The sequence below is a fragment of the Bubalus kerabau genome, chromosome 2, assembly GCF_029407905.1.
Source record: "Bubalus kerabau isolate K-KA32 ecotype Philippines breed swamp buffalo chromosome 2, PCC_UOA_SB_1v2, whole genome shotgun sequence".
NCBI lineage: Eukaryota > Metazoa > Chordata > Mammalia > Artiodactyla > Bovidae > Bubalus > Bubalus kerabau.
Window position 1 is genome coordinate 11,318,529 of NC_073625.1, and position 17,383 is coordinate 11,335,911.

At 36.2% G+C, this 17,383-nt stretch overlaps 1 protein-coding gene across 1 annotated transcript in view; it reads right to left on the reverse strand.

Annotated features, from left to right (window-relative positions):
- Nucleotides 1-17,383, reverse strand: part of ADAM32 (ADAM metallopeptidase domain 32) — a 177,634-nt gene that overhangs the window by 139,392 nt on the left and 20,859 nt on the right. The window contains exons 4-6 of the mRNA XM_055567028.1: nt 13,518-13,593; nt 7,844-7,920; nt 6,335-6,509 (exon numbers count right to left, since the gene is read on the reverse strand). Of these exons, the coding sequence (XP_055423003.1) occupies nt 6,335-6,509; nt 7,844-7,920; nt 13,518-13,593 (328 nt within the window). The remainder of the gene's footprint in view (nt 1-6,334; nt 6,510-7,843; nt 7,921-13,517; nt 13,594-17,383) is intronic.

The window sequence follows — 17,383 nt, forward strand, 5'->3', positions numbered from 1 at the left end:
GGGTCGCAAAGAGTCAGACACGACTGAGCCACTGAACTGAACTGAACATAGGAGCACCTCAATATATGACAAATATTAACAGATATAAAAGGAGAAATCAACTGTAATACAAGTGTAGTAGGGAACTTCAACACCCCACTTATATCAAGAAACAGATCATCCAGACAGAAAATCAATAAGGAAAACATAAGCCTTACATAACACAACAGACCAAATGAACCTAATTGATATATATAGAGCATTCCATCTGAAAGAACAGAATACATGTTCTTTTCAAGTGCATATGGAACACTCTACAGGATAGATCACATGGTATGCCACAAAACAAGCCTTAGTAAATCAAAGTAACAGGCATCTTTTCTGACCACAATTCAATGAGACTAGAAATCAACTATAAGAAAAACACTACAAAAACAAAAACACATAGAAGGTAAACAGTATGCTACTAAACAACCAATGGATCACTGAAGAGATCAAAGAGAAAATCAAAATGTATGTAGAAACAAATGAAAACACAAGGATACAAAAAGAGAAATGAAAATGAAAACATAAGGATCCAAAACCTGTAAATGCAGCAAAAGTAGTTCTAAGAAGCCAGTTTACAGCAATGCAAGTTTACCTCAGGAAACAAGAGAAATCTCAAATAAACAACAGAATATTACACCTAAAGCAATTAGAGAAAGACCACCATATAAAATCCAAAGTTAGTGTAAGGGAAGAATTCATAAAGATCAGAGCAAAATAAATGAAATAGAAAGTGAAACTAAAAGCTGACTCTTTGAAAAGATGAACAAAATTGATAAACCTTTAGCCAAACTCATCAAGAAAAAAGGGAGAGTGTCCAAATGAATAAAATCAGAAATTAAAAAAGAGAAGTTACAATTGACACCAGAGAAATACAAAGGATCATAAGAGACTACTAAGAGCAATTAAACATCAATAAAATAGAAAGCCTAAAAAAAACAGATAAATTATTAGAAAGGCACAATCTTTCAAGACTAAACCAGGAAGAAACAGAAAATATAAACCAAACAACCATAAGTATTAAAGTTAAATCAAAAAAATAAATAAATAATAAAGTTAAATCAGCAATTTTAAAACTCCAAACAAAAGCATCAATGTTCATCAGCAATATTGGCCTGTAATTTTCTTTTACTGTATCTCTGCTTGGTTTTAGTATCAGGGTGATCGTGGCCTCATAGAATGAGTTTGGAAGTGTTCTTTCCTTCGCAACTTTTTGGAATAGTTTCAGAAGGATACATGTTAACTCTTCACTAAATGTTTGGTAGAATTATCCTGTGAAGTCAGCTGATCCTAGACTTAAGTTTTTGGCCACACAATGCAGCATATGGTATCTTAGTTCCCTGACCAGGGGTTGAACCTGCACCACCTGCACAGAAAGCAAGGAGTCTTAATCACTAGACTACCATGGAACATTGATGCAAAAATCCTCAACAAAACACCAGCAAACCAAATCCAATGACATATTAAAAGAATCATACATCATGATCAAGTGAGATTTACTCCAGGGAGACTAACGAGTTTTCAATACTTGCAAATCAAGCAGTGTGATATATGACATTAACAAACTGAAGATAAAAACTTATGATCATCTCAATAGATGTAGAAAAGGGTTTTGATAAAATTCAACATTGATTTATGATTTAAAGCAAACTCTCCAGAAATTGAGCATAGAGAATCTTTTCTACCTCAACATAATAAAGACCATATATGACAAATTTGGCTCAGACAGTAAAGCATCTGCCTACAATGTGAGAGACCTAGGTTCAATCCCTGAGTTGGGAATATCTCCTGGAGAAGGAAATGGCAACCCACTCCAGTATTCTTTCCTGAAAAAGCCCATGGACGGAGGAGCCTGGTAGGCTACAGCCCATGGGGTCGCAAAGAGTTGGACACAACTGAGCAATTTCACTATGACAAATCCACAGCTAACATATATTCAGTGGTGAAAAGCTGGACACACTCCCTGTAGGATCAGGAACAAGAGAAAGATGTCCACTCATACCACTTATATTCAACATGATTTTGGAAGTCTTGATCACAGCAATCAGAGAATAAAAAGAAATAAACGTAACCTAACTTTGAAGAGAAGTAAAACTGTCACTGTCTCCAGATGACATGTTACTATTCATAGAAAATCTTAAAGACACTACCAGAAAACTATTTGAGCTCATGAATGAATTTTGTAAAATTATAAGATACAAAATTAATACACAGAAATGTTACATTTTATATACTAACAACAAAAGATTAGGAAAGAAATTAAGGCAACAGTCCTATTAACCACCACATGAAAAAGAATAAAATACCTAAGAATAAACCTACCTGAGAAGTCAAAAGACTTGTATTCCAAAATCTTTAAGATGCTAATGAAAGAACTTGAAGACAGAACAAACAGATGGAAAGATATACCATGGTCTTACACTGGGAGAATCAATACTGTCAAAATGAACATATTGCCTGAGGCAATTCAGTGTAATCCCTATGAAATCACCAAGACATTTTATACAGAATTACAACAAAAAATTTTTAATTCATATGGAAATACTAAAGACCCTGAGTAGACAAAACAATCTTGAGAAAGAAAAACGGAGCTGGAGGAAATCACATTCTGTCCTCAGATTATACTACAAAGTTACATAATCAAAACTGTATGATACTGGCACAAAAATAGACATATAGATTAATGGAACAGAATAGAAAACCCAGAAATAAACCCATGCACTTATGGTCAATTAATCTAGGACAATGGAAGCAAGAATATAAGACAGAGAAAAGACAGTCTCTTCAATAAGCGGTGCCAGGAAAACTGGACAGCTGCATGTAAAACAATGAAATTAGAACATTCTCTAACAACACATTCACAAAAATAAATTTACAGCGGATTAAAGACCTAAATGTAAGACTGGGTACTGTAACACTTCTAGAGAAAAACACAGGCATGACACTCTTTGACACAAATCAAAGCAGTATCTTTTTGGAGCCATTTATTAGAGTAATGGAAATAAAAACAAAAATAAACAATTGGGACCTAATCAAACTTCTAAGCTTATAAACTTTTGCACAGCAAAGGAAACAATAAACAAAACAAAAAGACAACCTATGAAATGGGAAAAATATTTGTAAACAATGAAACCAACAAGGGATTAATCTCTAAAATGTACAAATAGCTCATAGAGAGCAATATTAACAAAAACAACTCAATCAAAAAAATGGGAAGAAGACCTAAATAAACCTTTCTCCAAAGAAGACATAAAGATCACCAATAGGCACATGAAAAGATGATCAACATCCTAATCGAAATGCAAATCAAAACTGAAAAGGGGTACTACCTCACACTGGTCAGAATGGCCATCATTAAGAAGTCTACAAATAACAAATTCTGGAGAGGGTATGGAGAAAAGAGAACCCTCTTACACTGTTGCTAGCAATGTAAACTGATACAGCCACTATGGAGAATAAACAGTATGGAGATTCCTTTAAAAAGTAAAAACAGAGTTACCATATGATCCAGCAAATTCCACTGCTCAGCATATATCCACAAAAGATAAAAACTCTCATTCAAAAAGATACATGCACCCCAGTGTTCAGAGCAGCACTATTTACAATACCCAAGACATGGAAGCAACCTAAATATCCATAAACAAATGAATGGATAAAGAAGATGTGTTATATGTATATAAAGGAATATTAGTGAGCCAAAAAAAAAAAGAATGAAATAATGTCATCTGCAACAACATGGATGGATGTAGGGATTATCACTTTAAGTGAAGTAAGTCAGAGAAAAACAAATATCACATGATATCATTTATATGTGGATCTAAAAAGGTGATATAAATGAACAGGGAAGTATATTCAATTCTTCTAGTAACCTATAACGGAAAAGAATCTGAAAAAGAATATATGCATACATATGTATAACTGAATCACTTTGCTGTACCCTTGAATCTATTTCAACATTGTAAACGAACTAAACTCCAATAAAAATTTTAAAAATTGAAAAAACTACCATTATCCAGCAATTCCACTTCTGGGTCTTTATCCCAAGGAAACAAAAATCACCATCTTGAAGAGATTATCTGCACCCCCATGTTCAATGCAATATTATTTAGAACAGTTAATACATGAAAATAACCTAAATGTCCATCAATTGATGAATGGATAAAGAAACTTGGTGCATGCATACATACATACATACACACACACACACACACACACACAAAGGAATGTTACTGGCCATTAAAACGAAGGAAACCTTGCCATTGCATCAACATGATTGGACCTTGAGAGCATTTTGCTAAAGGAAATGTCAGACAAAGCAAGACAAATACCATATGATCTCACTTATATGTGGAATCTTAGGGAAGAAAACAAATACAAAATACCAGACTCATAGGTACAGAAAAAAGGTTGGTGGTTGCCAGAGGTAGGTACTGTGAAGTGGGATAAATGGGTGAAGGTGATCAAAAAGTATAAATTTCCATTATAAGATAAATAAGTTCTGGAAATAGAATACACATCATGGTGATTATAATTAACAATACTTCAATGTATATTTGAAAGTTTCTAAGAGAATTAATCTTAAAAGTTCTCAGCACAAAAAAAGAAAATTGTACACTATATATTGTGATAGATGTTAACTATTTATCGCAGTGATCATTTCACAATATATTTATCAAATTATTATGCTCTATACCTTATACCAACACACTGCCAATTATACCTCAAGAAAACTGGAAGAAAATTTTTAAGTAAAAATAGCTTTTAAAATATAGTAACATATTTTAGATATTTAAAAAGCACAACCAAAGACAAAATGTCCCACTATACAAAAATACAGTAAAAAAGGATCTGACAGAATTTGGCCAGAACACCAACAATGTCCACCATACTGGTTAATCTAAGCCATTATAGATTACTCTCCTAAATTCTTAGAATGAAAATAAAATTGTTCATATTTAGTAAATAAAATTTCATTTTAAAATATATATGTGTTTGTGTGATAGCATTGAATACTTTGGCACTCCATGTACATTTCATTGTACATTTCAGACCTGTATTATTTTGGATATAGGATTAGAAGCTATAACAGAGACACAAGAATAATGGATTAAACAAATTGGAGTTTATTTCTCTCTTATATTAAAAGACTGAAGAGGCATGGTGATTTAGTCTTAAAAATTCCTCAGGAGCAAGGTTCATTCTACCTTACTGCTCCGCTACGTACAGTATCATTGCCATCATTGTGGACTAGGATGTACCAATATGTTCACACTGCAGCCAGCAGGAAAGGGCAAAAAGAAGAGGATAAGCTTTCTTTTTTTTTTTTTTTTTTTTAAGTTTTTTTTTTTTTTTTTTTTTTTAAACTTTACATAACTGTATTAGATTTGCCAAATATCAAAATGAATCCGCCACAGGTATACAAGAAGTATATGGAAGTGTTCACAATATATGTTCTCCTTGGCTTCTGTCAGTTTTTTTTTTAAAAAAAATAGACCAAACTCATCAGAATTTAGCCAGACATGTAAAAATTAAGACATTTCTCAACCTCTCTTGCACCTAGGTAGAATTTTGTGACAAAGTTATAGATACTGACATGTGACAGATGTAACGTGTATACTCTATCTAGATGTGACACATTACATCTGTCACATGTCAGTATCTATAACTTTGTCACAAAATTCTACCTAGGTGCAAGAGAGGTTGAAAAATGTCTTAATTTTTACATGTCTGGCTAAATTCTGATGAGTTTGGTCTATTTTTTTTAAAAAAAAACTGACAGAAGCCAAGGAGAACATATATTGTGAACACTTCCATATACTTCTTGTATAAACTATGCATATTAATGCCACTTTTACTTGGCAAAAATATTTTCTCTTTCATAACTACTTTTGTGAGGACCAAAACATGCAGTTATACAGGTGAACAATTTACATTGGCCATACATGGCAATTCAACTTATGACATTTTAATTATATCTATAATTTAATTAATGCTGATTTCTTGGTTATAAATGCAGATTTCATAAATATTTGATTAATTGATAATTTCCAGGAATACAGAGATAAAAGCAGGAAGTGAGTTTTTAACATTTATATTGAATATGCACTAATATGCATAGTTTATAAAAAGTAAATGATTGTTGCAAAGAGAAAAAGGTAATGTATGTTTCAAAGGAAGTTGTTAAGGCTAAGAAAAGGTGAGAATGTTAACGAAAAGTAGCTACAGCTATCTAACGGGTTAATAAATTTCCTTTAAAAATAAATAGAAACAATAACTGCCTTGAAAGAGTAATAAAACATACACAACTCACTTTTTCACTTATAAAAATGTTATAGTCCATTGGGTTTTGTTCTGTATCTTTATTTTCAGTAAGAACTGCAAATTCATTCTTTTCATTCCCTAGTTTGTAAAGAAGATGCTGAAATTCAAATGCAGATTCCAGAGGCTCAATTCCGTAAGAAACATTTTCGAACTGTAATATTCCTCTGTAAAATTAAGGACAAAATTTTACTGATTTTAATTCTATTTTATAATTCTAATTTTAACCAATTCTATAATTAATTTTATATTATAAAACTCTGACAGAATTCCAAAAAGAGGATGAGGAGGAGGAAGGAAAGAGGGGAAGGAGAAGAAAGAAAAGATACAGAATGTTTTTGGGCTCTGTATTTTGTCCCACAGTCTTTGTATTTTGGAGATGACTCTGAAGAGACCAAAAATAAAAATTTTCCCAATTCCAAAAACAAACTATCCATCTAATTTTCTTTATGGTTATAAACATAGCTGAAATTATTAAATCAGAAATTACATAATCAGTTGCTTAGGTATGCAGCAGTACTGTGTACACAGCATTACGTGATCAAGTCACTCCCCTGTCCTCCAAGTCAGTGATTTAATGAAAGCAATAGCATATAGAAATCTGTAAAAATTTTGATCTGTTTTGCACTATAATGATTACATTGCTTGTATAACAAAAGGATACATAATGAGCAATTTTATCCATAAAATAAAATTTAGCAGTAATTATAAGGCATTTATGAATTTTGTTTATGTACATAATCTGAATAAGAAATTTAAGTAATAAAGAGTAAACAACTTTTATAAGTATTCTTCCCTGAATATAGGTAACAGTTCTAGCGACTATTCTCTAAAAACCAAATTTTAGAATTCCATGTAAAAAGCACCAAGTAAAATTCATTTGTGAAAACAAGGATCCTATACTACAAAAATGAAGATGAAGAATGTCCTGACAGAATGGAAAGCCCTCCAAGCACAAAGGAGGAAACTTTACGACTCTTAGAGAGTTTAAGACAGTGATATTACTAGAAAAAATGAGTAAGTACTATAATAATTATTATTTGTCTATACAAAAGTGCTTCCTCTCTCTGCAGATGATTTCCCGTGTGAAAAGGCATGCTTCGTTTATGCATTTTTATATCTCCAAACACTAGTCTAGTAACTGGTACAAAAATATTCACTGAAAAAAAGCTACCCAGAACTTAGCTCTTCCAATTTGTTGTAGTCAAACATGTTCATCTGTCATTTCCACAATAAAGAAAAAAAGCAAGGACACCAGGAAATCTAAACTTTCAAGGAAGTTGTGAAAAGTCTCTGGTCTGTCTGGGAATTGAGTAGAAATAAGAGAAGAAACATATTCAGAGGAATATATCATTCAGTGGTATGATGGGAATATCCACATGGGAATATTCTCCACATGGAAATCCTCCACCAGCTCCACACTTAGAATAAACTAACCAGTTCACTGCAGCCAAATATCACAACTATGGTGTTTGCATATTAAGGACAAAATATACATAACCTCAGTCCAGAGCACGTGCTAAGTGTGACATAAGAATTCGGATATCCTTCAATATATCCTTGGTAGTAGCATTGACCCTAGAAGGGAGAAAGTAAAGTAGTTACCTAGGAGTTGACAAAACTGTCTAATGACTTCTTTACTTTTTATACTTAGAACTTTCTGAATACTTTTCATAGGCTCTATACTGTTTATCGGAGAAGGCAATGGCACCCCACTCCAGTACTTTGCCTGGAAAATCCCATGGATGGAGGAGCCTGGTAGGCTGCAGTCCATGGGGTCGCCAAGAGTCGGACACGACTGAGCGACTTCACTTTCACTTTTCACTTTTCATGCATTAGAGAAGGAAATGGCAACCTACTCCAGTATTCTTGTCTGGAGAATCCCAGGGACAGGGAAGCCTGGTGGCTGCTGTCTATGGGGTCACAGAGAGTCGGACACAACTGAAGTGACTTAGCAGTAGCAGTATACTGTTTATATCATTGTGAATAAAAAGACATTCAGAAAAAAACATCTCCCAGGTTTGCCACTTTCACTATATTAATGCCATTTTTCAGTTCAATGCTTGGTGTATTAATTTACACCCTGTTTCCAAGGTTTTATATCATATTTTAGGTAAAATTATTTTCCAAAATATAAATTTAGGTCATTAATTAAAAGACAAAGATTGTGACTCTGGATATTCTTTCAATTCTGATAGTCTGCTAAAATGAGATGTCTAAAATTTAAGGTCACAAAAAAAAATTGAAGATCTAGAAAAAGATATACCACACCAACACAAACCAAAAGGATAACTCTGAAGCAATACTAATATTGGAAATGTAGACTTTAAGGCAAAAAGCATTACTAGAGATAAAGAGGGACGTTTCTTAATGATAAGAGTTTCAATTCACCAGGAAGATATAAATATTCCAAATCTGCATTCACTTAAAAACATAGCTTCAAAATATAAAAAGTCAAAAATGAAATAATAATAAAAATAAATGCATAATCATACTAAAGATTTTTAAGCAGACATTTCTGTCAGTAACAGGTAAGTCTAGCATTCAGAATCTATAGAGGACTTGAATAGAACGTTAACCTCATAGAGATAGAATACTACACTTTAAAACTATATGTAATACACTTTTCTTGCACAGAGTTCTTTTTTAACTACTTTTTACTGAAGTATATAGTTAATTTACAATGTAGTAGTAGCTTCAGGTTCTTGCCTGGAGAATCCCAGGGACGAGGGAGCCTCGTGGGCTGCCATCTGTGGGGTCGCACAGAGTCAGACATGACTGAAGCAACTTAGCAGCAGCAGCAGCAGCTTCAGGTGTACAACAAAGTGATTCAGTTATACATACATACATACATATAAATGTACTCTTTTTCAGATCCTTTTCCATTACAAGTTATTACAAGACATTGAATATACTGTGCTATACAGTAGATCCTTGTCATTTATCTATTTTATAAATAATCACATGTATATATCAATCCCTAAGTCCTAATTTATCTCCCCCTCCACCATCCTTTCTGATAATCACAAGTTTTATTTTTCTATGTCTGTGAGTCTATTTCCATTTTGTAAATAATTTCACTTATATCATTTTTTAGATTTCACATATAAGTAATATCACATGATATTTGCCTTTCTCCATCTTTTTTCACTTAACATATAAATCCCCAGGTCCATCTTTGTTGCTACAAATGGCATTACATCATTCTTTTTTATGGCTGAGTAACATTACACTTTCTTTTTAAAGAACACAGAACATTTACAAAAATGAAACCATATTTTGAGCCATGAAACACAACAATAAACTTTAAAGGACTGAAATCACACCAAATTCAGTCTCTGACCACAGTGCAATTAATTAACATGGAGACATAGCAAACATCATTACAAATAAAAAAGGAAGATTATATAATTTTTACAATTTCATGGTGCTATATATTTTGGTATAAATCAATGTAATTTTTCTTATTAATGCACTCTTCTATGTTAGAAGTAAGGGGAGCAAGAAGGAGCAATAAAAAGAAATTAATGGTCCTTTCCAATTAGAAGTAAAGTAATATATATCAATAATACTCAACAAATTTTTATCATATGCTATGTGATAGGCATTTTTCTAGGCACTAGGGAGGCATCATGAATAAAACAGACCAAAAGCTCTGGTCAAATGAAGATTATATTGCACTGAGGGAACAATAAATAAAGTATATGATACCTCATATATTGATAACCACTATGGAGAAAAACAAAACAGGAGAGGTAAAAGAGTACGAAGATTAAGAGTGCAATTTAAAATAGGGATTGGACTCCCCTGGTGGTCCAATAGTAAAGAAATCTGCCTGCCAATGCAGGGCATACAGGTTTGATCCCTGGTCCACATGATTCCAGCAAGATTCCACACGCTGCAAGGCAGCTAGGTTCGTATGCCACAACTACTGAAGCACCTGCACCCTGGAGCCCAAACTCAGCAACAAGAAAAACCACAATGAGAAGCCTACCCACTGCAACTAGAGAGCAGCCCCGCCAGCTGCAACTAGAGAAAGCTCACTTGCAGTAATGAAGACCCACCATGGCTAAAAGTATAAAAAAGAAACATTTTTTTAAATTTGAAATCTGGACTACTCAAGGACTAATTGGATGGTTTTGAGCAAAGAACTGAAGAAAATGAGAGAGTAAAACATTGTATCTTGGGAAAGAGCAAACATCTGGATCAGAGGAAACAGAGAAAAGTTCTTGAAAGGAGAACATGTCTGGTATGTTTAAAGAACAGCAAGGAAGCCAATGTGACTTGAACACAATTACTAATGTAAAGAGTAACAGGAAATGAGGTCACAGAGGTAAAGAGGATCAGACTGTGTAAAGCCTGCAGGATACTAAAATGATTTTCACCATTTCACCCTATTTAAAGGTTTTTATTTATTTATTTTTATTTTTGGCTGTGCTGGGTCTTTGAAGCTGCATGTGGGCTTTCTCTTATTGGTTTTCACTTTGTGAACAATAACTCATCCCATGAAGGCTTCTGAGTAGAGAAGCAACAAGATCTGACCAGGTTGGTTTTTTGTTTTGTTTTCTTTTGTTTTGATCCAACCAACTTCCCTGGTGGCTCAGAGGTTAAAGCGTCTGCCCCCAATGTGGGAGACCCAGGTTTGATCCCTGGGTCAGGAAGATCCCCTGGAGAAGGAAATGGCAACCCACTCTACTATTCTTGCCTGGAGAATCCTATGGACGGAGGAGTCTGGTAGGCTACAGTCCATGGGGTCGCAGAGTCGGACACGACTGAGCGACTTCACTCACTCACTCACTCGGGCTTTATTAATAGGATTCATCTGGTTGTCACATTGAGACCTGACCCAGGGAATGAGCAAAGTGTGGAAGCAGGGAGATTATTCAGGAAGTTGTCACAATAACCCAAACTAGATGATCTTTACTTGAAAAACAGTGGTATCAGCAGACAGAGACAGAGGAAGAAGGTAGGTTCTAAGTACATAATTTGAAAAGTAGAATCAATAGGATTCATTGATGGATGCTGCTACTGCTAAGTCACATCAGTCGTGTCCAACTCTGTGCGACCCCATAGATGGCAGCCCACTAGGCTCCTCTGTCCCAGGGATTCTCCAGGCAAGAACACTGGAGTGGGATGTCATTTCCTTCTCCAATACATGAAAGTGGAAAGTGAAAGTGAAGTCACTCAGTCATATCTGACTCTCAGCAACCCCATGGACCGCAGCCTACCAGGCTCCTCAGTCCATTTCCCAGGCAACAGTACTGGAGTGGGGTGCCATTGCCTTCTCCAATGGGGGTAAAACAAAAGAAAAGATTTCAGTCTATGATTTTGTGTTCAATAATATCTGTGCTTGTTTTTACTATTATTTAATTTCTATTCATTTATTCAACAAAATATAAACTAATTAAATTGTGCTGCAGAGTAGAATATACTAAGTCAGTCTCAGTTCAGTTCAGTCGCTCAGTCATGTCCGACTCTTCGAGACCCCATGAATCGCAGCACGCCAGGCCTCCCTGTCCATCACCAACTCCTGGAGTTCACTCAGACTCACATCCATCGAGTCAGTGATGCCATTCAACCATCTCATCCTCTGTCGTCCCCTTCTCCTCCTGCCCCCAATCCCTCCCAGCATCAGTCTTTTCCAATGAGTCAACTCTTTGCATCAGGTGGCCGAAGTACTGGAGTTTCAGCTTTAGCATCATTCCTTCGAAAGAAATCCCAGGGCTGATCTCCTTCAGAATGGACTGGTTGGATCTCCTTGCAGTCCAAGAGACTCTCAAGAGTCTTCTCCAACACCAAAGCTCAAAAGCATCAATTCTTCAGTGCTCAGCCTTCTTCACAGTCCAACTCTCACATCCATACATGACCACAGGAAAAACCATAGCCTTGACTAGATGGACCTTTGTTGGCAAAGTAATGTCTCTGTTTTTGAATATACTATCTAGGTTGGTCATAACTTTTCTTCCAAGGAGGAAGCGTCTTTTAATTTCATGGCTTCAGTCACCATCTACAGTGATTTTGGAGCCCAAAAAAATAAAGTCTGACACTGTTTCCACTGTTTCCCCATCTATTTCCCATGAAGTGATGGGACCGGATGCCATGATCTTCGTTTTCTGAATGTTGAGCTTTAAGCCAATTTTTTCACTCTCCACTTTCACTTTCATCAAGAGGCTTTTGAGTTCCTCTTCACTTTCTGCCATAAGGGTGGTGTCATCTGCATATCTGAGGTTATTGATATTTCTCCCGGCAATCTTGATTCCAGCTTGTGTTTCTTCCAGTCCAGCGTTTCTCATGATGTACTCTGCATAGAAGTTAAATAAGCAGGGCGACAATATACAGCCTTGACATACTCCTTTTCCTATTTGGAACCAGTCTGTTGTTCCATGTCCAGTTCTAACTGTTGCTTCCTGACCTGCATACAGGTTTCTCAAGAGGCAGGTCAGGTGGTCTGGTATTCCCATCTCTTTCAGAATTTCCCACAGTTTATTGTGATCCACACAGTCAAAGGCTTTGGCATAGTCAATAAAGCAGAAATACATGTTTTTCTGGAACTCTCTTGCTTTTTGATGATCCAGCGGATGTTGGCAATTTGGTCTCTGATTCCTCTGCCTTTTCTAAAACCAGCTTGAACATCAGGAAGTTCACAGTTCACATATTGCTGAAGCCTGGCTTGGAGAATTTTGAGCATTACTTTACTAGCGTGTGAGATGAGTGCAATTGTGTGGTAGTTTGAGCATTCTTTGGCATTGCCTTTCTTTGGGATTGGAATGAAAACGGACCTTTTCCAGTCCTGTGGCCACTGCTGAGTTTTCCAAATTTGCTGGCATGTTGAGTGCAGCACTTTCACAGCATCATCTTTCAGGATTTGAAATAGCTCAACTGGAATTCCATCACCTCCACTAGCTTTGTTCGTAGTGATGCTTTCTAAGGCCCACTTGACTTCACATTCCAGGATGTCTGGCTCTAGGTGAGTGATCACACCATCGTGATTATCTAAGTCAGTCTAGTTCATCTTTAATTTATCAAGACTTCAAGAAACCCTAACAATGGGTGAAATGAGGCATACATAGGTCACTTTACGTATATCCTCTGTGAATAAGGTCTTCTATATTAGCAAAGTATCCAGTATAAAAAAGGTTTTTAAAAATCTTTAAAACATAAAATTTAAATCTTACCTGAATACTTGAAGATTGAGAATTCACAGATCCTTGATTATACATATAAACCATGAAATTATTTGCTAAAAAAAATCTGGATATAAAAAAGAGTGAGAGAATTTTAAGTTATTCTTTTTGAAAAAATATAAAGCAGCAGTCAGCAAACTTAGCACCCTCAAAGCCAAATCTGACCTATCTCTGTGTTTGTAAATAAAATTTATTTGCATATAGCTATACCCGTTCATTTACATACAGTTCATGGCAGCTTTCATGATACAACAGCAAAGATGAGTCATTTTGACAGAGCTATTATGCTCTTCAAACCCTAAAATATTTACTATCTAGGTCTTTAGAGAAAAAGACTGCCAATCCCTGACAAAGGTAGTATTTTCTTTTGACCTGTGTGTAATTTTTGTTTAAAGTAATATGCATTTACTCAAAATAATATTTCCCATCTTATTATACTCCTTTAAAAAAATAAGGAAAACAAACTATAAGACAAAAGAAAAGCATTTTAAATTTTACAAAGATATGAAATGGGTGTAGGATTATAAGAGTTTTTTATTCTTTCATTCTTTCTCAATTTTACTATCATGAATATATCTTACTATAATGAAGTAGAAGAGCATTCTGTAACAGTCATAGTTCAGCCTTCTCTGGTATCATTCCTTGTCCCCATCATGCTATTTTACTTATGTTTCCTCATCTGGCACTCACTTCTCAATCCAATGTAATGTAACTAGACCACCCAGAGTAGCTTCTGCTGAGAATCTGCCATTAAAACTGATGCCACATAATGACCCCCTCATTGTCAAATCCAAAAAGAAAAAGCAGTTTGAGTCAAATAAAACTATCTGATGGACTTCACACTACTGACCATACTCCCCTTCTTTAAACCATCTGCTCTTCAACTTCAATCATACCATTTACCCCTGATTTTTCCCTCATATCACCTTGTCTCCTTGTGTAAGTCCCTTCATCTGGATCCTTCTTCACTTAAATGTTTCCCTGGCATTCATTTTCTGGTTGTTTTTCCCTCTCATTAATATTTACTCCCACCTCTTCATCTTGTTCATTTCTGGTGCCTCATTTATACTTAATATATATTAAAAAAAGATGGCTCTGAAACCTACACTTCTCTCCCATGACCTAAAATAAATATAACTGGCTATTCAAGATCTTCTGTATTTCATACAAATTTTAGGATTATCTATTCTACTTCCTGAAAAATGCATGAGTATTTTGATAGAATTGAGCTGAAGCAGTAGACTGCCTTGGTTAGTACAATAGACTCTTATCAATATTAAGTCTTCCAATGTGTAAGCATGGTATACATTTCCATTTACTTGCATTCTCTTATATTTCTTTATCAATGTCTTAGAGTTTTCAGAGTACAGGTCTTTCACCTCCCTTCATTAAATTTATTCCCAGGTATTTTTTTCTTTCTGCTGCAATTGTAACTGGGATTTTTTAAATTTATTTTTCTGATATTTCATTATTAGTGCATCAGTTCAGTTCAGTTCAGTCGCTCAGTCATGTCCGACTCTTTCCGACTCCGTGAATTGCAGCACGCCAGGCCTCCCTGTCCATCACCAACTCCTGGAGTTCACTCAAACTCACGTCCATCGAGTCAGTGATGCCATTCAGCCATCTCATCCTCTGTCGTCCCCTTCTCTTCCTGCCCCCAATCCCTCCCAGCATCAGAGTCTTTTCCAATGAGTCAACTCTTCCCATCAGGTGGCCAAAGTACTGGAGTTTCAGCTTCAGCATCAGTCCTTCCAGTGAACACCCAGGACTGATCTCCTTTAGAATGGATTGGTTGGATCCCCTTGCAGTCCAAGGGACTCTCAAGAGTCTTCTCCAACACCAAAGCTCAAAAGCATCAATTCTTTGGCGCTCAGCTTTCTTCATGGTCCAACTCTCACATCTATACATGACCACAGGAAAAACCATAGCCTTGACTAGATGGACCTTTGTTGGCAAAGTAATGTCTCTGTTTTTGAATATGCTATCTAGGTTGGTCATAACTTTTCTTCCAAGGAGGAAGCGTCTTTTAATTTCATGGCTTCAGTCACCATCTACAGTGATTTTGGAGCCCAAAAAAATAAAGTCTGACACTGTTTCCACTGTTTCCCCATCTATTTCCCATGAAGTGATGGGACCGGATGCCATGATCTTCGTTTTCTGAATGTTGAGCTTTAAGCCAACTTTTTCACTCTCCTCTTTCACTTTCATCAAGAGGCTTTTTAGTTCCTCTTCACTTTCTGCCTTAAGGGTGGTGTAATCTGTATATCTGACGTTATTGATCTTTTTCCCAGCAATCTTGATTCCAGCTTGGGCTTCTTCCAGTCCAGCGTTTCTCATGATGTACTCTGCATAGAAGTTAAATAAGCAGGGCGACAATATACAGCCTTGACATACTCCTTTTCCTATTTGGAACCAGTCTGTTGTTCCATGTCCAGTTCTAACTGTTGCTTCCTGACCTGCATACAGGTTTCTCAAGAGGCAGGTCAGGTGGTCTGGTATTCCCATCTCTTTCAGAATTTCCCACAGTTTATTGTGATCCACACAGTCAAAAGCTTTGGCATAGTCAATAAAGCAGAAATACATGTTTTTCTGGAACTCTCTTGCTTTTTTGATGATCCAGTGGATGTTGGCAATTTGGTCTCTGGTTCCTCTGCCTTTTCTAAAACCAGCTTGAACATCAGGAAGTTCACGGTTCACATATTGCTGAAGCCTGGCTTGGAGAATTTTGAGCATTACTTTACTAGCGTGTGAGATGAGTGCAATTGTGTGGTAGTTTGAGAATTCTTTGGCATTGCCTTTCTTTGGGATTGGAATGAAAACGGACCTTTTCCAGTCCTGTGGCCACTGCTGAGTTTTCCAAATTTGCTGGCATATTGAGTGCAGCACTTTCACAGCATCATCTTTCAGGATTTGAAATAGCTCAACTGGAATTCCATCACCTCCACTAGCTTTGTTCGTAGTGATGCTTTCTAAGGCCCACTTGACTTCACATTCCAGGATGTCTGGCTCTAGGTGAGTGATCACACCATTGTGATTCTCTGGGTCATAAAGATCTTTTTTGTACAGTTCTTCTGTGTATTCTTGCCACCTGTTCTTAATATCTTCTGCTTCTGTTAGGTCCATACCATTTCTGTCCTTTATCAAGCCCATCTTTGCATGAAATGTTCCCTTGGTATCTCTAATTTTCTTGAAGAGATCTCTGCTGCTGCTCCTGCTAAGTCACTTCAGTCGTGTCCGACTCTGTGTGACCCCACAGATGGCAGCCTATCAGGCTCCCCCATCCCTGGGATTCTCCAGGCAAGAACACTGGAGTGGGTTGCCATTTCCTTCTCCAATGCATGAAAGTGAAAAGTGAAAGTGAAGTCGCTCGGTTGTGTCCGACTCTTATGGACTGCAGCCTACCAGGCTCCTCCATCCATGGTATTTTCCAGGCACTGGAAAACTTGAGTACTGGAGTGGGGTGCCATTGCCTTCTCCGGAAGAGATCTCTAGTCTTTCCTATTCTGTTGTTTTCCTCTGTTTCTTTGCATTGATCGCTGAGGAAGGCTTTCTTATCTCTCCTTGCTATTCTTTGGAACTTTTCATTCAGATGCTTATATCTTTCCTTTTCTCCTTTGCTTTTTGCATCTCTTCTTTTCACAGCTATTTGTAAGGCCTCCCCAGACAGCTATTTTGCTTTTTTGCTTTTCTTTTCCATGGGGATGGTCTTGATCCCTGTCTCCTGTACAATGTCATGAACTTCTGTCCATAGTTCATCAGGCACTCTATCTATCAGATCTAGTCCCTTAAAGCTATTTCTCACTTCCACTGTTAGGTCATACCTGAATTATCTAGTGGTTTTCCCTACTTTCTTCAAT